This window comes from Zalophus californianus, chromosome 5, assembly GCF_009762305.2.
Source record: "Zalophus californianus isolate mZalCal1 chromosome 5, mZalCal1.pri.v2, whole genome shotgun sequence".
Classification (NCBI taxonomy): Eukaryota; Metazoa; Chordata; class Mammalia; order Carnivora; family Otariidae; genus Zalophus; species Zalophus californianus.
Window position 1 is genome coordinate 144,879,134 of NC_045599.1, and position 26,263 is coordinate 144,905,396.

The 26,263-nt window shown below is 38.3% G+C and overlaps 1 protein-coding gene across 3 annotated transcripts in view; it reads left to right on the top strand.

Moving 5' to 3' along the window:
- The window catches only part of CTNND2 (catenin delta 2), a 904,171-nt gene that overhangs the window by 134,470 nt on the left and 743,438 nt on the right, over positions 1 to 26,263 (top strand). For 2 of the 3 annotated variants that reach the window (XM_027605518.2, XM_027605519.2), the window contains exon 2: positions 11,239 to 11,375. The exons of the other annotated variant lie outside the window; for it this stretch is intronic. In XM_027605518.2, the coding sequence (XP_027461319.1) occupies positions 11,239 to 11,375 (137 nt within the window). The remainder of the gene's footprint in view (positions 1 to 11,238; positions 11,376 to 26,263) is intronic. 3 annotated transcript variants of the gene reach the window in all.

Sequence of the window (26,263 nt, forward strand, 5' to 3'; positions counted from 1 at the left end):
TACACATATGATTTAAATATATTCTGTAAGCAAAGCTTTACTTTCTTCTTGAAGTGTGTGTTGTGGTAAGCTAATTATATCACTTTAAACTTCAAAATTTCTTATGTATGCATAGAAATGTCAACATATCCTGATAACTATCAAAAATTGTTATGGCTCCATTCATTTTTTGTTTTATATATTTTTTCCTATAAAGCTAGTAGAGAGATTTATTTAAAAGATTTCTAAGTCTGTGGTAGCAACTGAAGTTGTGTAGGAGTAGCTGAAACTCTGTTCTAGAATTAAATTTAAAACACTGATGGACAGTTTCCCTGCTTCGATGGATTAAACATGTTTTCTAAGGAGTGCAGATACTTACAGTGTAAGATTTTGTCCTTGACTGCCCATTGATAGTAATTCTGGGGAAAAAAAATATGTGGTTGAGGTCTATCTTGAGAAATTGTCAAGTGGCAGATACATTTTTGGAATCAATATGAAGGGCAAATTTGCCATAATTTGAATGGACACTTTCAAGTACGAGGAAGTGAGAACATTTTACAGGCCAGTGTGCGGCTAGCATTTGGGGAATTTCTGTTTAATAGATTGTGACAAACAGCGTTGGTGGTTCACAATGGTAAAACTGTGGCCTAGCTTTAGAGCATGATTTTTTTTGGGGGTACCAGATTTTTATCATGTCACTCTGTGATTAAGTAGAAGAACATAAAATGGAAACCCGCATACTCGTTTCAAGTATTGTTAGGGGGACTGTTTGCAGAGGCACGCTTTTTCACTTGCAGGCTTAGAGGCTGTTATTCAGCATCTTGCAAAGACACAAGGTCGGACGGAGATGGTTGCGAGGGTTTCGAAGCTGTGAGAAGGGGGACTCCAGTGCCTGGGCATTTGGCAGTGACAGCGTGTTCTGGGCAGTCACTGTGTGTGACCAGCACTGCATTGGGAGCGGTGCTAAGCATGCTTCTTTGAAGTCTCAGCCAAAAGAACAGTCAGTCTACCGCTGAGCCTCTTTATTATTGAATGTTTTAGAACTTTTCCTCCTATTCGGGGAGAGCCAACATTTAAGGTATTGTGCCTGTCTCAATTTCTCTTCAGCTTACTGTTGCTGTGATGGGTCTGTAATTATAGAATCTCGGACTTTATTTCTCTGGCATAAGGAGAAATGTCCCTCCGGCTTAGCAGACCCATGAAATTGGCTGCTGAAAACAGGCCTTGTCGTGTCTGGGGAACTAGGATGGTTATTGATTTCAGAAGTGGGTCACTGTTTTTTAGTGATGATGAGCCCGAAACTTTATATTGTTTTTGTCATCATTGTTTTGTCATTAATTTCATCCAGATATGTTCCTGTTGTAAAAGTAGACAGAGGTGGGGTGAGTAGAAATATGTGTAGGTTGGCTACTTTAATATTATATGTTACCCACAAGTCATTAATTTGAATATTTCTATTTTCATCATCCCACACCTGCATTTCTTCTTCTCCGCAGTCTCTTTAAACAGTTCGACAATATCAAACCCTTCCTTCTCCCTGTTACCTTTGTAACGTGAACCTTCCTCAGGCGGTGCATTTATCATGATGAGCTGTAATGATCATACGTCTTCCGGAATTGTAAAAATCTTTTAATGTTTTGAAATTGGGATGCTTCTTAATGTGACTCTTGCTCACCCATTTTCTCTAAGCCACTTGGGATGGATTTTCTGTCACTTGCAGATAAAAGCATGATTAAGTCCCAACAGCAGAGCGGCTACCCCCAGTGCCCTCGCTCCGGTGTTCCCAGGCTTGCCCCTGATGTTCCCTGAATACCAGCCCCAGTGCTGCCTTTCCTGCCCTTCTCACCTTACTTTATAGATTTATTCTGATTCTTTTCTCCCTGCCAGTAACCCTCTGCCTTTCCAAAGTCGACCGGTCGAGCCACTGTCTTCTCTCAGCTTTTTCCTTCACTCAGGTTTGGGCACCCTGACGGTGGTTGAGGAATCTGTGAGATCCCACTCTTCACACCTTACCCGTCGGGATCGGACCTTAGCTCTAGGTGGCCAAGTCCTCTACCTTGTTTCACCCCCAGGTTGTAAGCGTGGCTGGGGCGGAGAGGGGGGGCATCTACTCCCCGTCCTCTGCTGGCTCCTTTTCCGAAAGCACCAGCCTTTCTCTGGTTTCTCTTCAGATCGCATAAATCTTTCGCCTTTCAATACTTTTTAAAGATCAAGACATGGTTGACATAATGTCACATATAACGTCATAATGGCATCGATGAAAGTGCCTGAGATCATGCTTTAGGAGACAGGACTGTAAGACACCAAGAGAAGACCCTCTCCTGTCCTCACTGACCTCATTTTGTTAGAACTCGGCTGCTCATACGGCTGTCCCAAGCATGGGCTGCTGCTGAAATGCACTAAGCCGTGTTAAATTAAACCTGAGCTACTTGAGGCCATGAAGAAATGCATCTGATCTGCTTGTATTTATTGTCTCAGACCTGTAAGATTTGTACGTTGTGACAATCAAATGTAACTCGCCTAAATGCCGGGAAATTCCACTGGCTTCTTAACCATAAAGACCGTCCACAAGTACTGTCACTGTAAATGAGCATCTCTCTCTCTCTGGAAAACCACGCAAACCCCCGACTCGGTGCGTGCGACAGACGTCGGGGTTCTTTTCTATTACTGATGATTGGTCCTATCTGACTGTTGGCCAGTTTCAAAGTGATGAATTCTATACAGGGTGCAAATGTATTATATGGATGTTTCCTTTTGTACACTTCATTTTTACAAGTTTTGCTACTCACAAGCTTTATGTAGTTGAGGATAGCCGTATTTTTGGCCAATGGGAGCCTGTGGGGGTGGGGTGGGGGGCAGGCTACCTGAGATTTTACCAGCCTGCGTCCCAAGCAACCCGCCGTGTTTGCCACGCTCTGTGGACCTCACTGTACGTGGGCGCGTGTGAGCCTGCCCGAGTGGTGGTACTTTCTAGATAAAATGCTGCAGGTGCCACGTGTGCCTCTCAACATTGCTGCTGTCACAGAGAGGGAGGAGACATCCATAAATGTTGTCTCCGGTGTGCGTGGGTCCCCCTGGGGAGGTGGCGGATGCCCGGGCCACCCACCCGCACTGACCGCCCCCGGGGGGGGCCGCTGTAGCTGGGGCCGTCCTGCTGGGTGCGCTTCCCACGCTTCTCCATTTCATGTAAGATGCTTTAGGAAAAGGGGAAATCGGAAAGGAGAGTGACCATCTGGCGAGGGGAAAGGAGAGAATCAGCTGGGGCACAAAGTGTTCAGTGACCCTCTGCCTAAACATGGGTCTTAAAAGCCATCAAGGACAAAAAGGTTTTCCAAAGTAGGCATGTATATATCAAAAATTATTTTTTTGTAACAACAAATTCATTCTGTGGAGAAAATCGAGGAACAATTTTTCTTCTTCTTACTCTGTAGTCTCTACAGAAGCTTCCTCTGGACTTTCACTGTTTGTGTCACTAAGAATAATATTCAGGTGGGCCTTAAGTATTTGGTGATGTTTAGGTTGGTCCCATCCTCCTCGATGATTAAGGGCTCACGCAATAGCATGAGGTGGATTTCCTGACTCGCCAAGTTACGTTCAACTTTCTACAGTTCCCACTTCTCTGAACACACAGGTAGAACAGTCATCCCCTTGTGTTCGACATGTGGCTCTAACACTCAGATCCCACGTCTCTCTACCCAGTCATCATATCTTCCTCCACAGCCACAAGTGACCTCGTGTCTCTGATTTCTGCGAATAATATCTCATTGGCCTCACTGCCAAACTACCAGATAGAATTGGACACGTGGCTACCTCCTGGCTTTGCCTTGCAGTTGCAGATGCTGAATATGGCTCAATACTTCTTTCTTGCATGGTGCTTTCCATAAATATTGCCAGATTCTGTTCGTAAGTTGTGAGTTGCAAGCATCAAGTCCCAGAAGTTTCAGATCCTGCCTGATTGATGCCTCTACCCAAGAAGCCAGCATCCCAAGGGTATACCTTCCCTGGCATTCGACTGTGGCCAAGCCATACAGTAGTCCTCATAAGGTTTCAAAAAAGCAGCTTTCTTGAGTTGAAATTAAAAGGTGTCATAACAAATACGATTCAGAGAAATGCTCCTAATGCAAAGCCCATTTTACTTAATGTTACATGCTCTACTAAGCGACCATTATTGATTTTACACTAACAGTTCATACATTACTTCAGTAAATATTTATTAACTGGCTGCCTATATATTAGATAGTGAGCTAGATGTGGGGAACTGAACATAGACCAAGACAGATTGAGTTTTAGCTCTAATTATATTGCGTTTTGACAGCTATTAATTATTATATTCTGTATATTATTAGGACAAGCTGTAATTTTAAAATTTCTCTTTAAAAGGAAGAAACAAGGATGGATATACTTTTATATGTGAAGAATGCATCTGGGAGACAATGCTGTGCCTATTTTTCTATGTCTATTTCTCTGCCTATTAGGTTGAGTTTTGATATTCATGACATCTTAGTTGCAAATACAGAATTGTGGTTTTGGTGACCAGAGTGATTATACAAATGACGAGTTCACTATTATTTTTCGTGTCACTAATTTATACGAATCTAATCTGCAACCTAATATTAATAATATGCTTATGCTGCTTCTTCCATTTTACATGAGCCTAATCTTACACATATCACCTGTGGAGTGAGTGGAGGGTTATAAAAATTCCATATGTTCATTATATTCAATGTTAAAACATCAAATTGGATACATAAATGTGTGTGTATGTATATATATATATGACAGTAATATTTGGAGTATTCTAATGGCCAGTTTCTTTACTCGGGTGCAACCATAATGGAAAATTATGAAAGTGATGCCTAATGATGAGGTAAAGCTAAAAGTCAGTCTATTGCACTAATATGTCTGTGTTTTAGGACATAGGATCCAGAACAGGGAGGGGCACTGTCTTGAAAAGAGTGGATCCATGAGGGAAGGAAACAACTTTAGATGTGGCCACACACACGTGGAGTTTCTTAGTTTGGTGTGAGAGTCAAGGAAGTTAATGTCTTAGAGTCTTAAGTTGAAGCCATTGGCTAAAGCTAAAGGAAGATGAGAAGAGTTCTAGAAGTTTCTAGCAACTCTAAAGTAAAAGATAAAAAGGGACCTGCCTAAAGAAAAGGAAAAAAGGGGAATAAAGATGTGATAAGCAGTATTTAGAAGTCATCAATCTTTACATTGCCTAATTCATATCAGAGTGTAGTTTCTGACTTGAGCTGGTCTCAGCTGCCGAGATAGTAACAGCAAAGAAGAGTCACAGATAGATGTGTTTTGGGGTGTAAGTTTGCATGTCAGGTCACCTTCCATCACCCAAAATATGTTTTACCCACAGTATCAACATTTTGGCTAATGGCTAGTCACTTAAACTGAACCGTGGAATAATCTAGACTCTTCTCTCTTTGCCTCACTACCACATGCAACCTATCAGTAATCCTGACAGTTCTCCCTTCAAAATATGTTTATAATCTGACCCCTTCTCATGACCTACTGCCAAGGAATAAAGCTGCAGATGAAAGATCACATCAAGGAATAGACCATTGGGTATAGATCAATGGAACTTTCTGCAGTGATGAAAATTTTCTACATTTTTTACTATCCAGTACAGTAGCGACTGGCCACATGTGGGCATTGAGCCAATTAAAATGTGAATAGTGCAACTGATAAACTGGCTTTTTAATGTTATTGAGATGTAAATAGCCATATGTTGCTAGAGGCTACCATATTAGTGCAAGTCTAGCTTATGAAATATTTATTGAGTCGCAGAGTATGCAGGGGATTTGGAGATCCTGGAATTTGAAGTAGGTGGGACCTGCTAACCTGTGAGAAGAAAGAAACAGGTGTCTGTGACAACACAGCGTGAAGGCCTGGGCGTGACGGAATGAGAAGGCAGTTGAAAGGATAAGAGGGTTACAGATTGAGGGTGGGAAGCTCTAGAGGAGCAAAGACCTCATCACAGCCAAAGGAGCTTATCACTGAATCAGAGAGGAGGAGATCAAAGTAATGGTGGCATGAGAATGCTGGGTGGGTCATTGAATTGGATGATTGTGTGACACCAGAGTCCATCAGTTAATTTTTTTGAAGATGGCCATCTCTGCTGTCAAAGTCTGTTGGTTTGCACACTGGCCTCCATACTCAGAGGGCAGGGAGAGACTGAAGAAAGAAGCAGACCACTCTAGATTGGTAGGTGGCAGGTTGAATAAGCAAGTGAACTTACTTACAAGACTCATCTTGGGTGGTTACAGGACAAGTAGATTTCTGCAGCCACTGGCCAGAATCTTAAAAGTTTATATAGGCCTTAACCGGGTTCAGTCACATACCCAATGTGGATAATCTTAACACCACATTTCTACCTCAAGGCTGTATTCTTAGAGCAGCTTCTGGAAGTGGGGAAGGCAAGCAGAGACACATCCCAAGGACAGAGGAGGGAGTACGGAGCCTCCAAAGGCCCAGGTCCAGTTCAAGGATTAACTGATTGTCATGTCTTCTTGATGATCTTCTCCAATAACGTCATCAGTTGGTGGGCAGACGTGGCTAAAGAAGGAACAAATCTGAATTATAAAAGATAAAATAAGAATTGTACTTTCTTTTTTGTGTGATGGAGGTCAATAAAATACAGCATTGAATGCAGTCCTTGAATTGAGAGCAAGAGAGGTGGGCCTTTTAAAGTGCACGTAAGATTTTAACATGTTACCAAGTATAATGTAAGTTTATAGTGACTCATGTTGGGGAAATAAATGCTTAGAGTATTTATTTGGACCTCGTGAAATCTTATCACATATGGACATAAGAATTCAAATTGAGACGGACACTCTGTATTTGGGGGCTACCTGCCTTTGCTATTATTGTCATCCCGGCCAACTTTTCTGAATTTCTTATTGCATCATCTGTGAAAGTACTAGGGATATTAAGAGAGCATTTTGTCCCGCAGGCTTACTTCACATCAGTGGGGCACAACTCTCTTGCAAGCTTTGATTTATCCAGGTTGCTGATTTGCAGCAGCGTGTGCCTTTCTCTTGCAGCTGTGGTTCATCTCGGATACAGGTGTCAACAGAGTGCTGGACATGATGGTACCTCCCTGCTACCGTCAGTTGCCAAGCTCCCCCATACTCGCCTCACGGGGGAAATGAGAGAAAGAAGCTGAGACCAATCCAGCCCTGCTTGTATTAGTCTTCCCAGGCTGCCATAATAAAATGCCACAGACAGAGGGGCTTAAATAGCAGAAATGTATTTTCTCACAGTTCTGGAGGCCAGAAGTTAGTCTAAGATCAAAGTGCTGGCTTGCTATGTTTTTGGTGAGGACATTCTTTTTGGCAGCTAGCTTCTCTCTGTGTCCTCACAGGACGGAGAGAAAACTGTGGTCTTTTCCTCTTTTGTAAGGATGACAGTCCCTCCCTTATAAACCCCACCCTGATTACCTGCATTTAACCTTAATTACCTCCCTAAAGGCCCCACATCCAAGTGCAGTCACATTGGGCATTAGGGCTTCAGCCTGTGGATTTGGGGCAGGAGTGGGATCACGGGTGGGGTTAAGAGTCAGTACAGCTGCTCATGCATGTGAGGGTGTCGTATGGCATGGTTCGTCGTTCTGTATTTTCTGGACACAGAACTTGTTATTACCAAGTCAAAATTTCAATTTAGGAATTTGCAGATCAGCATTTCACTAGCGATAGAAAGACTTCTTACCCAGTAGTTGTATAAAGAGAAGGAAGAGGTGTTGTACGGGGGCACCTGGGTGGCTCAGTTGGTTAAGCGGCTGCTTCGGCTCAGGTCATGATCCTGGAGTTCCAGGATCGAGTCCCGCATCCAGCTCCCTGTTGGGTGGGGAGCCTGCTTCCCCCTCTGACCCTCCCCCTTCTCATGCTCTGTCTCTCTTTCTGTCCTCTCTCTCAAATAAATAAAATCTTTAAAACAAAAAAAAAGAGGTGTTGTGTGTAGGAATCTGTAGGAAAATGTCCGCTGTACTCATGCCGAAGAGAAACAAAATCAAAGGGATGAATTTTTCTGTATCAAATTGGTAAAAGCAGGAGAGGATAATGAAGGCTAGTTTTGTTAACATGGCGGGGACTCACGGCATGTGCTGGTGGGCAGCTATGGTGAACCAGCCTGGTGGCAGGAGAGTTTGTTTGGGGTCTCAAAAGCCTGAAACACACACCCCTTCCTCATTCCATCAACACCACCTCTAGGAATTTATTGAAAATGTCACAGTAAAAATGGGATAAAAATGACAAAAGATATGTAAATTATGATGCATTATGAATACTAGGAATTCATTACATTTTTAGTATATGCGCTGCCAAAGTGAGCACTTCATTACATTTTTAACTGTAGAATAATTTTTGTTGACATAAATAGTTCATTATGGGGCGCCTGGGTGGCTCAGTCGGTTGAGCGTCTGCCTTCGGCTCAGGTTGTGATCCCAGAGTCCTGGGATTGAGCCCCAAGTCATTGGGCTCCCTCTGCTCAGCGGAGCGTCTGCTTCTCCCTCTGCTCCTCCCCCCACTCGTGCAAGAATATCTCTCTCAAATAAATTAAAAAAAAATAGTTCATGATATGTTGCTGAACAAAAATTAAAAAAAAAATAAAAAGGCACTACCTTAGTAGTACTCCATTATGTAAATCTTATTATACAGAATGAGTTAAATGAGAAAAAAAATCCTATCAGAGAAACCTGTACCAAAATATCAAGTAAATATACTTATCTGGGATGCCAGAATTGCTGAGGATTGCTCTTCCTTTGTTATTTTTTTTTTCCTTTTGTCTCCCTACATTTTCCAGATTTCCTGGATTTAACACAGATTAACTACAAATTTTAGTGGATTAGTTCTAATTAAAACTAAACTACTTGGCCAGAAGGCTTACAGCTCTTTACACTTACCATTAGGCAGCCCATGGCTTGCTTCTGGTGGCCTTCACATGGTGCTCCTTCTCTTCTTGTGCTGTGAGCTGAGAGGATCGGCAGCGGAGGTTGGGCCATCTTAACCGTTCATACACAGGGATGGCCAATAGGTGAATTAAGTCTGGGTGTGAAAAATTATGAGCCGTGGAAATTATTCCAAGTCATTTCCCATCAGGCACAGCAGTTGCCTTGGGTAGCAGTAGCTCCGTATGGTGGACTAAGCCTTGACGCTTTCACTTGTGTTCTGTTATTGCTGGAAGGAGAAAGGGGGGGTTAGATAAACAGACTTTCTTATTCCTTATAGTGTGAGGGTCAGAGTTGTCCAGTGCCCAGAGATATGCTTTGATTCATTGCCTGCCTATTAAATCCCATATTTTATTATGACAGGTTACTCTCATACTTTTAAGAGTAACATTTTATAAAAATTGCTGTATAGACTAGCATTTATGAGGCAGCAGCCCAGATTATGGGAAATAGGCAGACACATCAAAGGACCCTAAAATAGGAATAAAAAGGGAGAAAACCTGAGTTCTAGGCCCAATTATATAAGTAACTTTGGGACCGTAGACAGTTCCTTTGTCAAAAAACAGGTTGGCAATCATACTAGTCCAGAACCTGGATTCACATGGGCCCAGTAAAATTTAGAAAACATGAAAGTGAGAATAATGATTTAAAACATCCAAGACTCCTCCTTTCTCGGCTTCAGGCTGTCCTTGTGTAGAGTTCCCTTTGGAAGTCACTGACGTAGATACAGGTGGAGATGCAGGGCCGGAGAGGGGGTGACTTTGCACCCAAGACTGCCATTGCCTTTCTTCTTGCTTTCTGCCCTTGTCCCCTTCCCCCCATCTCTCAAACCTTTCCTAATTGGAAGGGCTTGGCTTTCAGGCTATGTTAGCTGGGCACAACATTTGTTAATCTGTTTATCGAAATCCTTACAATTGTGAGGCTCAATCAAATACTGCATATGAAAGCAAGTGGAATATGAAACTGTACTTTATTCTTCTCTTCCCAACCCCACCACCGTAATTATTTAAATCACTTTCTTTCATCCTCTTGGTATCCAAAATACCTTCTGTTTTTTAGCCAGGGTTGCATTTTGCTATATTATGTTTAATTTGATCTTTACTCTTTGCTCACATCCTGCTTACTAATATTATTTTCCCCAACCCTCCTGTAAATTCTGTTTGTAACAGATTTATCTTTCCAATGCTATTCTAATCCTCATTGATAATATTATTAAAAAATTACTTAAAAAATGAAGACAAATCAAAACTAAGCTGGAATGTCCAATGAGAAAATTAGATGACCAATCTTTTCATATACTTTAAGGACAGTTCTATAATAGAACCCTTTTCAGTTAGCATGGCCCTAAATTATTAACTATGAACAAATGTATCACAGTGCTGGGTTTCCTATGGAAATTATGTTGCTTACTATAAAACCCAGGCTGCCCTGTTACAGTATAATAGGAAATACTTTTTAACATTCACATAACACTAGTTCCTGGAGGGACATGTAATATGATAGCTTTAGGCAAGAAAACAACTTTTATTTACTCCCATACTTTTATTTGAATAGTGATTTTGTAGGGCCCTGGTAAAAATTGTACTCGGTTAATTATTATTTCCTCTGCTGATAAACATCGCTAGGTAATATATGTAACAAGAACTTTGATCTTACTGGTCTTACTTGTTTGAGAAAGATAATAGGAAAAGGTAACTTTCAGGATGCTGCTTTTAAGCTGTACCTGTCTGTCCATTTATGAATTGGGCTGAGGTAAAATGGTAGTTCACCTGGCTTTTTTTTTTTTTTAAGATTTTATTTTTTTGACAGAGAGAGACACAGCAAGAGAAGGAACACAACTAGGGGGAGTGGGAGAGGGAGAAGCAGGCTTCCCACGGAGCAGGGAGCCCGATGCGGGGCTCGATCCCAGGACCCTGGGATCACGACCTGAACCGAAGGCAGATGCTTAACGACTGAGCCACCCAGGCACCACCTCAACTGGCTTTTTTAGACTCAGTACTTCTTCATTTCTTTACTCTTTCTTATTATCTTACTTGCCTTTTACTTCTTATTATCTCTTATTCCACTTACCTCAAATACAAAACACAGAGTTGTGAGTATATCCTTGAATTTGGTTGGGCTGATAGAGGAGAAACCATTCCATTTACTTGTATTGTTTCCTGTTCTATAATGACGTCGTGTGCTTTCTCTGTAGTTCATAATTTTCATTTTTTCGAAAGGGTACTGCTTAAAGTTGCCTGATAGTTATGTCTGGGTGCAGCGGCCACATCCTATCGCATTAAGCATGTTCTTCTGCATTGCAGGAGCTATGCCTGTCCCAGACCAACCTTCGTCAACCTCAGAGAAGACCAGCTCCCTGAGCCCTGGCCTGACCACCTCCAATGGGGATGGCTCCGAAACGGAAACCACCTCTGCCATCCTTGCCTCGGTCAAAGAACAGGTAGAAACATTCCACTTTTGTGACCTACTTATGGGAACAAATTAGAAAGTGTTCTTTCAGATGAACAAGGATGACTCAGTGATGTTGGAAGAAAATCATGATTTTCTAGCAGAATGTTGGTATTTATTATAAAAATATTAAAATGGGATTGTAATTGCTTTTCACTTTATGTTTTTATTCATAATTTAGGCAGTTTTCCTTGAAAAAATATTCCATCCCGGGGGAAAAAAGCACTTTATAGTCAAAATTCCCTACTGGTGAAATTTTGATAGATTTGGTGATGGACCTGACATTTAATACTATTATATGCATGAGGCCAAATAATTGGTCTTTAGGAAATATAAAGTCTAAAAACAAAAGAAAAAAGAAAATATAAAGTCTAATCAACAATCAAAATAAATCCACAGGTATAAAAAATTAGTATGGTGACAGCAGATGAATACTGTGTTGGGTCAAGTGAAATTGGTCTTTCTAGTGTTTCTGAGATGGATCTGGAAGAATGCATTTTAGAATTTTCCCTATAAAACGAATTAAAATCTGAATGATTCTTCCTCCAACATTACTTTGCCTTATAAATGGCTAAGTAAGTAAAATCTGAAGTCTTAGATTAAAAAAAATTATTAAAAGTCATGTTTCTTATAAATAAAAGGTGGTAAATAATCAAAGCTGGAAAATCAAGATTTTTTCCACTTCTTTTAGCATGTGCCAGAATATTAATCATAATTTTTAAAAAAATGAGGAAGTGTCCTGTGTATAGGTTATGTGATTCGAAGGATGCTGAATAAGCAACAGCAGTGGTCACGCTATCAATAGAGTAGCTGAGGAAAGATCCATTGACAGAAGGGATCAATGATGCTATCAGCCAAACGTGTGTCACCACAGCAGGAAGTGTGCTGCTAAGTAGGTACACAAAGGAAAGTTGAATAGATTAATTGGATAATCTGGTTTGTGAAAATGGTCAGCAAAGTAGGGAACAGGCTAGATTGCTGGATTAGTTTGCTTGAGAGTTTGCTGATTATTTTTGAGGGGAAATAGAAGGAGCAAAGATTCGTGCCATACTCAGGCTACTGCTTTGTTAAAGTTGGTTTATGTCATGGTTTCTTATTCATGTATCTAGAAGTCTTGCTGGGCCACTAACTTTAGAGTATGGACAAAATATAACACGGAGGAATAAATTTAACAAGAAAATGACAAGACCTGTCTGATGAAAACTATAACATTTTTTCAAAATACATAAAGTAATTAAGAATAAATGACAAGGGGTACTATGATCCTGTGTAGAAAAGCTTGGTTATCATAATATTAGTCTTTCCCAAATTAAGATATAAACTTTAGGCAAGAGTGAGATCATGTTTGTGGCTGGTAACTAATAAGATCTTGTAGCTGATTGTTTCTTTGGCAAACTGGGTCAAACTATTTTAAAGATCATATGGGAAGCATAAATACATGAGTTACAAGGAAATTTTAATAGAGAGATTTTATCTTATCAAACATTCTCATCACTGTAGTGTCCAATTGGTCCAAAATGGAAAGAATGCTCTCTCTGTAGGACATAACTGAGAGTTCAGAATCAGAAGGACATACTCAACATAAAATAGTAGAAAAAATAGACCAAGAGAAAATATGTGCCAAAATATGACAAAGTGTTGATATAATTAATATATTAATGCTTCCTAATGTTGATGAGAAAAAAAGAAAAACGAAATAACAGAATGGAAAACTAGGCAAAAAATGTAAACAGTAATTCACAGAAGAAAAATGCAAAAAACCAATGACTCTATGGAAATGTTTTCCACTCTACTAATCAGGGATATAAAATTCAAGATGAAAATTTGATTTTCTTTAATCTACCAAATAGACAAACATTAAAAAAATGTATATATTATAATCTAGCAGAGGTTAAGGTTTGAGGAAATGCACATTCTTTGTCACTCCATATGAAAATGTGCAATGCTGTAATCTTTGTTTAAAATGATATATTGCTATGAATTGGCATTTACAGAGTTTAGAACCCTTTGATTAGTCATGCTTAGACATATGTAGTATATAAATGGGTGATCTAGACCATAAGATTTTATGTACATGGGTGTTTATTGCAAAATTGTCTGGGATAATAAAAAAGTGGAACAATATTGATTGATGAAGAATTGAAAAGAGATATATATCTTTCATATAAAACTATATCGTTCTTATGTAGTTATTAATAAAAATGACTTAGAGCTATATATTACACCTTTGAAAAATACATGAGGATTTTAGAAATTAAATGTCATAGCATTGTATTATCCTGTTTTTAAAAAACAATAATAAATGTTTTGTGTTGTTTACAATGTTTATGAACATCTAGAAAACTGTAAGAGGAAATAAATCAAACTGTTAACATTGGGTACTGTACATGTGTACAATTAGATGGAGGTAGGAGTGGGCAGAGAATATAGAGGATAAGGAAGACAGTCCAAAACGGGAGAAAGAACTGGGAGACTGGAATAGATACCAGTTGGATTTGGATAATAGGAAATACCACTTGAGCTGAGATAATGGTGTCTGTAGTTGAGAGAGTGGATAAGCTGCTTATAGCAAAAAATACATTACTGTAAATAAAATGGTCTCCTCAAATCCTTGATGAGAATTTAATAAAAACTTACTGTGAAGAGTTTTTTCTAATAATCAAAATAAGTCCATTGTCCATTTTTGGATGGCAAAGGTGAGATCGTTGTTTGTGGCTGATAACTAATGTGAGCAGGCATGAAAGTCTGTCCTGGAAGGTGACTAGAGCAGCTTGAAGCACCTGCATCAGAGGCTCAGGCATCAGGTCCTTTTGGCGGCATCTACCCATGTGAAGGCAGAATCAGCAAGCACTAAGGTCCCTGGACTTGCTTGGGGTAGCCTGCTGCAGACAAGCAATTTTTTCCTTCCCTGGGGATTTTTGTCCTAAACTATTCTTAAGGTTTCCATCATCTCTTTTCCTGAGGTCTAGACTATTATCTATGGAGCTAAAGCTAAGTTAAATATATTTGAAAAAAAATTAGCTGAGATGAAAGAAAGGCGACTTTAAAAGTTAATCTTTTATGATTTTTAATAATTATGTATATAATATATTTATAAATTTTTTCACTTGAATATTGCTTGTCTGGTCTTCTTTAGGTGCTAATGAGAAGTAGCTTTTTTTTTGACTAAAAATTCTATTTATTAAGTTAAAGAAGTTTAAGAAAGAAATTTTATGGCATCACTCTTATGTGCTACCCTAGTCCTGTCTCCTTGGACACCAGTTCTGTGGGAGAGAAGTCATTTTTTATCAGAGGAGGCATATATTCTGAGCTAACTGCCAAGTAATAGGTTGCATAATTTATTTACTCATTCATTAAATGCATTGAGCACTTCATATACGCAAAGTACAATAAAGGGTAATAAAGGAAGTACATGTATAAAGAAAAGCAGTTTGACAGTTTATTGAAATAAATTGTTATGACTAAGAACATAAGTTTTTAAGCAGGCAGCTAACATTGCATAGAAATAAATTCTGGTGTATAACCACAGAATGAACTTAAGTCATGACAAGCCCTAAGTCATGAAACACGTCCGCATGACATGTATGGCGTGACTGAGATATTTGTAAACTGAGTCCTAGAGTCCTTGAACCCAGCAGCCGTGGATTGCTCAATGAAAAGGTGTTCATTGATTTTTTTTCTTTGTTCTAATTTCCCATCTTGATTGCTTTTTAACTTGTGAATTTTACACTTTTATATCAACAGAAATAGAACCATGATTTATGTTATACTCTATGGGTAATTTTCTGTATTTCAGACATATCTGTCTTATTTCCACGTTACCAAGTTTTTCTGTGGGGCATTAAGAGAGAAGAACCTAATTCCTTTTTCCTCTCCTGTGAGTGTCCTTCACCAGAAGAGGAGGGGAGGATGGAGGTCGGGTGTGTGATGACTCTGGTCACATGACTTGGATAAATAGCTAAGGAGGGTGATTGATAACTGTTCATTACAAACAGCAGCCCATAAGGTGGATTAGGTGGTAAGAACTTAAAGGGGTAAGAACGGTGAAGGGATTCTATTTTAAGGATGGGAGATACTCCTATGATGGCAAAGACCCATAGAAAGAGAAGTTAATGATGTTCTAGAGAGGGGAAATAATTTCAGGGAGAAAAGTCACTGGGTAGATGAGAGTGAATGGGATGCTATCAGTGGAGAGAGTGGCTTTTGGAACAAAGACAGTTCATCTATGAGAAGGGAAGAGAGGCAAAAGTACATGGTCTCAGGTCCACTGATGGCTTGGTGTTGGAAACTCTTCCCCTCTCATCAGATGGGCACAGTCAGCTTGTTTGAGTTGGACCTATTAGGGATCTGTGGTGAGCTGGGCTGAGCAGAGGTGGAGGGGTGAGGCATTGAAGATGAGGGATGCAAGACAGTCATTATAGTGATGGATCTTGGAATCTAAATAGAGTGGAAGTGGGTAAAAGAAAAATTGGTAGAGACAGTGCATTCTCAGTTATTGTGTATTGATAATGATGGCTTGGAAGCTTTGTGCTTAAAATCCAGAATTTAAAAGTAATTGTTGTTAATGTTGAGACCTAGGTTATGACTCTGGGAGATGATATCAAAACGTGAAAAGAGAGAGAAACCTTGTTGACTCTGTGAAAGGTGATGGTGAGTGATGACGATGCCAGAACAGTGGTGATGAGCAGTGACAGCACTCCAGTTGCCCTTGGTGGGGAGGGGACCTGATGTTGCCACCTGCCTGTGAGAATCACACTGATACCGGCTTGTGGGTGTATGGGAGTAGTCCTCCTGATCTTCACCTGTATGTTTTCATTGTTTTTAATTGTTACAGCGTTGGTCTGTACTTTTAGACAGGAATTTACATTCTCTCTCACATTATGTAACCTTTGTCTTTGTATTTTTGTCTTAAACCAACATAGTGCTACTTTGCTTTTAAGAACACCATGACTTTCCTAAAAATATATTTGTTTCACAATAATATTTCTTTCCCTTAAGTTGACCATTGTTTGATTTGATCATCATATATTTCCAAAGTTGGCATCTAAACAGTCTTCTTATATAAGCTAGAAAAATTACAGGGCATTTTAAAAAACCTTTAGAGCTCATATGGTTTACTGATGTTTATAAATTATTGTGGCCCAGATAAATGTTTTTTTTTTGGTAATAATTCTACCAGCAAAGTACATTTATTTATTTTTATTTAAATTCAATTAGCCAACATATAGGACATCATTAGTTTCAGATGTAGAAGTCAATAATTCATCAGTTGCATACAATACCCAATGCTCATCACATCACATGCTCTCCTAAAGCCCATCACCCAATAACCCCGTCCCCCCCACCCACCTCCCCTCCAGCAATCCTCAGTTTATTTCCTATAGTTAAGAGTCTCTCATGGTTTGTCTCCCTCTGTGATTACTTCCCATTCCGTTTTCCCTCCCTTCCTCTATGGTCCTCTGTGCTGTTTCTTATAATCCACACATGAGTGAAACCATATGAAATTTGTCTTTTTCTGATGGACTTATTTTGCTCAGCATAATACTCTCCAGTTCTATCCACATCGATGTAAATGGTAAGTATTCATCCTTTCTGATGGCTGAGTAATATTCCATTGTGTGTGTGTGTGTGTGTATGTTTGTGTGTATATATGTGTGTGTGTGTGTGTGTGTGTGTGTGTGTATATCTTCTTTATTCATTCATCTGTTGATGGACATCTTGGCTTTTTCCATAGTTTGGCTACGTGGACATTGCTGTTAAAAAGACTGGGGTGCACATGCCCCTTTGGATCATGGCATTTGTATCTTTGGGGTAAATACCTAGTAGTGTAATTGCTGAGTTGTAGGGTAGCTCTATTTTTAACTTCTTGAGGAACCTCCATACTGTTTTCCAGAGTGACTGTATCAGCTTGCATTCCCATCAACAGTGTAGGAGGGTTTCCCTTTCTCCACATCTTTGCCAACATTTGTTGTTTCCTGACTTGTTAATTTTAGCCATTCTGACTGGTGTTGACGTGGTATCTTATTGTAGTTATGATTTGTATTTCCCTGATGTTGAGTGTTTTTTTATGTGTCTGTTGGCCATTTGATGTCTTCTTTGGAGAAATGTCTGTTCATGTCTTCTGCCCATTTCTCGATTATTTGTTTTTGGGTCTTGAGTTTTTTTATAGATCTTGGATACTAACCCTTTATCTGATATGTCATTTGTAAATATCTTCTCCCATTCCGTAGGTTGCCTTTTAGTTTTGTTGGCTGTTTCCTTTGCTGTGGAGAAGCTTTTTATCTTGATGAAGTCCCTATAGTTCATTTTTGCGTTTGTTTCCCTTGCCTTTGGAGATGTGTGTAGCAAGAAATTGCTGAGGCTGAGGTGAAAGAGTTTGCTGCCTATGTTCTCCTCTAGGATTTTGATGGATTCCTGTCTCACATTTAGGTCTTTTATCAGTTTTGAGTTTATCTTTGTGTATGGCATAAGGAAATGGTCCAGTTTCATTTTTCTGCATGTGGCTGTCCAATTTTCCCAGCACCACTTGTTGAAGAGGCTGTCCTTTTTCTATTGGATATTCTTTCCTGCTTTGTCAAAGATTAGTTGACCAGAGAGCTGAGGGTCCATTTCCAGCTTTCTCTATTCTTTTCCATTGATGTATTTTGTCTGTTTTTGTGCCAGTACCATGCTGTCTTGATGATCACAGCTTTGTAATATAGCTTGAAGTCCGGCATTGTGATGCCACCATCTTTGGTTTTCTTTTTCAGTATTCCTCTGGCTATTTGGGTCTTTTCTGATTCCATACAAATTTTAGGATTGTTTGTTCCAGCTCTGTGAAAAATGTCGATGGTATTTTGATAGGGATTGCTTTGAATGTGTAGATTGCTCTGGGCAGCATAGACATTTTAACAATGTTTATTCTTCCAATCCACGAGCATGCAATGTTTTTCCATCTCTTTGTGTCTTCCTCAATTTCTTTCTTAAGTGTTCTGTAGTTTTTAGAGTACAGATCCTTTACCCCATTGGTTAAGTTTATTCCTGAGTATCTTATGGGTTTTGGTATAATTGTAAATGGGATTGATTCCTTAATTTCTCTTTTCTTCTGTCTCATTAGTGAATAGAAATACCACTGATTTCTGTGCGTTGATTATATATCCTGCCATGTTGCTGAACTGCTGTATGAGTTCTAGCAGTTTGGGGGTGGAGTCTTGGAATTTCCACATAAAGTATCATGTCATCTGCGAAGAGAGAGAGTTTGACTTCTTCTTTGCTAATTTGAATGCCTTTTATTTCTTTTTGTTGTCTGATTGCTGAGGCTAGGACTTCTAGTACTATGTTGAACAACAGTGGTGAGAGTGGGCATCCCTGCCGTGTTCCTGACCTTAGGGGAAAAGCTTTCAGTTTTTCCCCATTGAGAATGATATTTGCTGTGGGCTTTTCATAGATGGCTTTCATGGTATTGAGGTATGTTCCCCCTCTCCCTATACTATGAAGAGTTTTAATCAAGAAAGGATGCTGTATTTTGTCAAATGCTTTTTCTGCAACAATTGAGAGAATCATATGGTTCTTGTCCTTTCTTTTATTAGAGTGATGTATCACATTGATTGATTTGTGGATGTTGAACCACCCTTGCAGCCCAGGAATAAATCCCACTTGGTTGTGGTGAATAATCCTTTTAATGTACTGTTGGATCCTATTTGCTAGTATCTTGGTGAGAATTTTTGCATCCATGTTCATCAGCGATATTGGTCTGTAATTCTCCTTTTTAGTGAGGTCTTTGGTTTTGGGATCAAAGTAATGCTGTCCTCATAAAATGAGTTGGGAAGTTTTCCTTCCATTTCTGTTTTTTGAAACAGCTTCCAAAGAATAGGTATTAGTTCTTCTTTAAATGTTTGGTAAAACTCCCCTGGGAAGTAATCCGGTCCTGGACTTTTGTTGGGAGATTTTTGATTACTGCTTCAATTTTTTTTGCTCGTTATGAGTCTGTTCAGGTTTTCTGTTTCTTCCTGTTTCAGTTTGGGTAGTTTATAAATTTCTAGGAATGCATCCATTTCTTCCAGATTGCCTAATTTGTTGGCATATAGTTGCTCATAATATGTTCTTAAAATTGTTTGTATTTCCTTGGTATTGGTCGTGATCTCTCCTCTTTCATCATGATTTTATTAATTTGTGTCCACAAAGTACATTTAATAGTCAGTACATTAAATAGAAATTTCTAGGTATATAACAGCATATGCAAATGTGTCATTTCATTGTATTTATTCAGCAGTGTTTATCAAATGCCAACTATGTGCATAGAACTGTGTTTCCCTGTATGATAGATACACAGATTTGAAGTTTGCCTTCAACTCTTTAGCAATGAATTTAAAAATATAAAACAAACATATAAAAGGTATAAAATATTAAAAAAATTGTAGAGAAGTTTTTAAGAAAACTCTCTAGTCAATTTGCTTAAAAACTCAAAGTGCTATATATTGATAAAAACATTTCTTAAGTTGACAGTATTTATAGCCCTAAACACTCTGTTGTTACACTAACTTCTCTTGTTCTCTATGTTCCACAAGGATTGCAGTCAGGTTCTTGATTTTAGAGGAATTTTTTAGTACCATTATTTAAACTATCAATGATTTCTCAGTAGTAAAATAGAAGTTTTCTTGCTTTTAATCACTTTTGTTGTTATACTTAATAGAGGAAAATAGGAGTAAAGGCATTTCTGAGCTCCCACTCCGGGTAAAACTAGTGCACAGAGTACTTTACATATGTTACATCATATGAAAGCATTAAGAAAGCATTTAAAAAAATTCATCTTCCATAAAATCTAAAGAAATCTTGATAGTTTACATCAACTCATGGTATAGATAGCGTACCTTATTTTTATGTAGCTTCTGCATTTATAATTTTTAAATTCCATTAGCTCTGTATAAAAAGAATATGATTGGGAAGGAGCACATTATAAAATGCTCCTTTAATTAATCTTCTGCCAGTGTCACATGTCATTGCCACGTCTTTCAGCATTATTAGTGTTACTGTAATGTGCAACAGTAGTTTCTGATAACACAATGTGGATAATGACCTACAACTATTAATCACTTTCCAAACTATGTCTTGGAAAAGCATTTCATGAAAGTAATGACAAAATTATCAGCCATAAAAAAGAGGAAATTAAAACACCTTTAGGAAAGGTCAAGAAGATAGGGAAGGATTATCTGCAAAGACTAGTGAACTTTATATTCATTTAGTCAGAGAAAAAAGAATTATATTTATCATAGTGCCACAAGTTGAACTCTTTCCATATATTAAAATTAAAATGAGAATTGCTTGATGGTTTTTGAATTTCTTTCTTGAAATAAATTCTTGAATTTCTTTCTTTTTTTTCCATGAAAAAAAGCGTGTATTTTTTCCCTGGTTTTCACTGTTAGAACATGAACTATGGTGGGAACTGTGGCGGCCTTTTTCAAGAGGTGGACTGAGATACGAAGGTGCACACTAGGAGTCTGTAGACCTGGGTTCTGGTAGAAGGTGTGGTTTGTAACAAGGAAGCGCAAATCTTGGAGTCAACAAGGATTAGAAAGTCTTGTGGCTCTCCCATACACAGACAGGGTGCAGATAGACTGGCCAAAATGGGTGTTTAGACTTGCAGCAAGGCAAAGAAAGAAACCGAGTGGTGTGTGTAGAACGGTGGAACTCCAACTAGGAAGGAAAGGGATGGTCAGGAGGCAGCAGACTGATGGAACCTGCTGGGTTTCAAGCTGGCCTCTTTCTTTGTGGAATCTGGATCTTTTGCACCATAAAAGTGGTGGTTGAAGCTAGAGATAGAGGAGCAACAAGGGTCCTAAACCACTTGTGGAAGATCTTGGAATTAGTGCTAGGAGTTCTAGTGATAAGTGAAGAATTCTGGAAGTGTGGATGGATCATATCCCTCCCTGCCTCCCCCTTCCCTCTGTGCTCCTTTATGTGTATTCTGTTCTTGCCTAGAAGTTATTTTGAATTTTTTCCTGAAACTTAATTTTTTTCTTAAAATTTGACTTTGTAACTCTTCCCAAGACACATGTATACTTATCTACATTTTTAATCACCCCAAACTCTATTCCAAGAATTAATTCACTCGGATGCTGTCTGGACTCTTCCCTTTGAAGCTATTAGGAGTTGGATTTTCTAGGCACTGGAGAGTGGCTATGATGGGAAAAATAAAAATGGACTTACCTTTTATATACTGAATTAGAGGATAAGCTTTTAATACGTGGGGTTTTGTAACATGACATTAGAGTACATTTCTAATGCCTCTTTTATGTTTAGCATTAGAATTCATTGCTAAATATTCTTATATGGGGGTGCCTGGGTGGCTCAGTGGTTAAACATCTGCCTTTGGCTCAGGTCATGATCCCAGAGTCCTGGGATCCAGCCCAGCGGTGGGCTCCCTGCTCAGCAGGAAGCCTGCTTCTCCCTCTCCCACTCCCCCTGCTTGTGTTCCCTCTCTCGCTTTGTCTTTCTCTGTCAAATAAATAAAATCTTTAAAAAATATATTCATATATGAAATCACATTTCTTTTAAATATGATATTAAATATTATATATTATATTATACATAATATTAAATATGTTAAAGTATTCTTTAAAATGTATTTTAAAAATTTCTGTGAATTTTCCATTTTAAATAATTCATGCACATTGTGAAAGAGTTTACAAACTCAGTAAGGAATGAAGATAAAAATTTTATTTGAAAATAATACGGCAGCTTAAGGTTGTTGCATATATTTGGGAAGAGTTCTTTCTAAGATTTTTGTATGAATATATAATTATTTGTACAAAATCTTTCTTTTCCTTTATAAATATTTTGTACTTCTTTGTACACTTAATATTATATCAAGAGTATTTTTTCATATCACTATTATATTAAAATCTTTTTTTAAAGGCTATATATGTAGATACACTGTGAGTCATTTAGTATTCTAATTTTATTGGGCTTTTCCATCTTTGTTGATCTATTAGGTTGATTCAGTTTTCTCAGAATGAAACAAAAATGACATGTCATACTTCCTTGTACATAAATCATTGGGTCTACTTTGACAGAAGTTGCCTGGAGTGAAGTTTTGAGAAAGAGTTTAAAGACCCTTACAAACTCACTGGGAAAATATGTCATAATTAGTTACTGATAAGAGCCACGGGCAGGACATACAAAGCAAGAACTCCAGGGGTATAATAGCGCCATTGCCCAGGGTTTGCACAGAGTAAGAAATTAACAAGTAGAATATTCTAGAGGGAATAAATGGGGGAAGCATGTTCAGTATTCAAAACAACTGAACCAAATATGGTAGAGATAGTGAAGATTAACATATGAAATATGATAGGACAAAGGAAACATTATTAAATAGTATCTCAAAATAACAAAAATGGTTTTAAAAAGGTGAGATATTAAATTTCCTTAAAATGTACATATTTTTATAAAATATACATGACCTATTTCTATAAACTATTTAAAACTTATTTCATCAGATACACAATTAAATAATGAATTTTTCTCTAGTAATTATTTTGTTCAGTATCTTCTGTTTATGACCAAAGAAACTCAAACTTTAAAAAAATAGTTTACTTATCTAAAGCCATATAAGAAATTACCATGGAAGTGAAATGAGAAAATTAGCTTGTTTTATTCTGAATCCAGTGCTCTTTTCACTAAACTACATTCTCCCATAATTTAGGTATAATAGGTTTCAATATATTGTCTAATATTTTTCCCAAGAGAAATGTTTCTCTATGAACAAGGTTTGCTGAGGCCAAGTCAAATGATGCCCCGCCTGTGTAGCTCCTCTTTAACTATAGGAAAAGAGAGGCAGATAAGTTCATATCAATTTGATCTGCAATTTAATTTTGAATCTGAAGGAATCATTAATGAGACTCTAAACAAAAGGAATTCCAGGAACTTGCACACCTCATTGTACGTTAATGTCTGTAGAGGAAATGTGGTAGGAAAGGGGCACTGTGAGCTGACTGCCACAATATTCTTTTCATGGGATGTTCTGTTTCTGAGAGTCAGTGGTGTGGCTGGAAGTGGTCTCCAGCATGCATCAGTGACCCAGGCAAACATGCCCTAAGCAGCCCATCGATCATGTTCAAGCTGCTGTCACTCACAGCTGTTATTAAAAGAATGTTCAAACTCATGGCCTGGGCTCTGAATGAGTTGGCTCTATGGCCTGCTGCTGTAAAAAAAAGTGAAGATCAGCATCTCCCTCTTTGACTAATGTCAAGTTCTGACTTTCCATTCTGTTCAGGGTCTCCAGAAGTAGCTGGCCCAACTTGCCTAATTACTAGGAGACAAGGACTCAATATTAACAAGACCAAAACAAACAAACAAAAGTCCCTTTGGATGGGTCATCCTTAGCATTTAGTAGCCAATACTAAGTAGCTGCATTCACCATCTCAATAGATTGAGTTGTCTGGGGGTGCATTTTGCAGCTTACAAAAGTCCCTTTGGATAGGTCATCCTTAGCATTTAGTAGCCAATACTAAGTAGCTGCATTCACCATCTCAATAGATTGAGTTGTCTGGGGGTGCATTTTGCAGCTTACACATCCTGGAAAGTCTGCTAGATGAAGAAGTTTTATGTTCAAAACTGAAGCTTAGAATTATGTAAAATTCAATCCAAGATTCTTTCATAATTGTAGGCAAGTCTGTTCTATTTTGGGAAATAGAACTCTGAGGTGTCAAACAAGGGTGTTTAACTCTTTGAGTTGACTCAAAGCTTTTTGAGTACACTTGGAACCCTGTGGGTCAACACTCATACCCACCACCTCTACCCGGACAAAAGATCAGCTTTGTACTGAGCCCACCCATTAGCTAATAGAGACACTTTAAATAAATGATACCACATATTCTAAATACTTGTCAGAGACCTACAATTACCTGCTATAGACCTCCTGTCAAAAGCTAGAGGCACTTTATTCTTAAAATTAATAATCTAGAGTGTAAATTCTTTCTATTTTGGGAACTCTGCCCATATCAGGAACAGCATCTCAGCGCTCCCTGAGAATACCTTCCAAAACATTTGGCTTTAATAATACTGCTGTAATATCATGACTCTGCCTTTATAGAGACCCAAGATAAGAAATTACCACCCTGGGAGCTTTCCTGGATTGTGTGGAAACCTGATACTGAAAACCCTTCTCACACTGTTGTCACTTGATTTAATGGAAATGAAATATTTTAGTCTACATGCGTACTCCTACTATAATAATAATGATGATAATAATAACATTAATAATTACTAAAATTTGTAATTCTTTTTTCTGAAAAACACCTAGTTAATTAATTTATGGAATAGGTTTGTGGCTGGGTCTCCCCTCCATACTGTTGCATTGCTGGCCCTCAGAACAGTGCCAGACATAGAGGATGAGTCCAAAGTATTTGTGTTGAGGGTATGAGTTCATTGATGAACTTACTGTGTTTTTCTGTTCCATTTCAGCTGAAAAGTGAATGCTTTGCTTTTATCGTCATGAGGGCTTTAGTTGTATGGTACGAAGGTCTCATCTCCATTGTTGCACTGATCATATTCTTTTACCTCTCTTTTCATGGTCATATTGGATCTGTGTCTTCCCCTTCGAACTACCTGCGTCTCATTTCAGAATTAGCCATGTACTTTGATGAATCTCAGGTTCCCAAATGGCAATTTCCTCTATGAACAACCCAAATTGAAACTCATTTAATCAAGTGGGATGACATATATTCAATTTAAGATGAGGGATATTCACTTAAACATATCCTTCATTAATAAAATATATAAGCAGATGTCTTTTTGTCCTGAACTAGAGTGTTCAGGACAAAACACTCCCTATTAGTGCATGAATCTGCAACTTCACATATAAAAAACACGTAAATATCCAATTCCTTTTGTTTATATGCAGCTATCCCAAATTTATCATTTTTTAAAAATATTTCTTCCAATGTTTTTTCTTTTTATTTCAATGATTTTTAATTGTTCTTTGAAAACATACTTTTCCCCAGAGGTTAGAGCAATTCAACTGTGTGCTTATTATTATTCGCTTATCTTGTTTTCCTTTGTGTTTGGGAGATTTTTCACATGTTTGTACTTCGTGAAACTTTTAATATTGTAATATTAAAAATCTAATTATTACGGATTTTGAAGTTTTTCTGTAGTTGCTGTTCATTTGTATGTTTGTTTAATGGTGGTATGCCATATGTATTTTATATTTGTGGGCTTGTTTTTGCTGTTGTTGGCTTTTTTTAGATATTAGTGTAAGATATATCTTGAGCATACTTATATGGAAGTTTCTGGACACATAGAAAGCTTACTTCTCCATAACTGTATAAAAGAATAATTCCAGCCTTATCTACAGGTTACAGGAAATAGAGTCTTCATATAAAAATATTATAAGGATTTCTATTGAATCATTATAAGTGCTATTGTAGCAAATCCTGTGTTATGTCCCCAGCTCATTTGAGGGTTTATTTAGCAGCATTTTCTTAGGAGAGAGCTCTACAAAGTGAAGATGGTGTCTTAAAACAGCCTGTTAATGAAAGTTATTCCACTAAAACATAAAATCTAAGTACACTTTCATGTCAACGCAGGAAGTGAACAGGTGGGTTTTTTATGCTTTTTAAAAAATATTTTTTAAATTTATTTATTTTAGAGAGTGCGTGTGAGCAGGGGGAGGAGCGGGGTGGGGGCAGGGGAATCTCAAGTAGACTCTGGGCTGAGTGCAGAGCCCCATGCAGGGCTTGATCCCAGGACGCCAAGATCCAGACCTGAGCTGAAATTAAGCATCTGTCACTCAAACGACTGAGCCACCCAGGCACCCTGGAACAAGTTATTTTTGTTAGCAGTATGGACCCAATATAAATGTTGCTGCATGGTGGATTGAAACAGGTGAATTTTGGCAATATT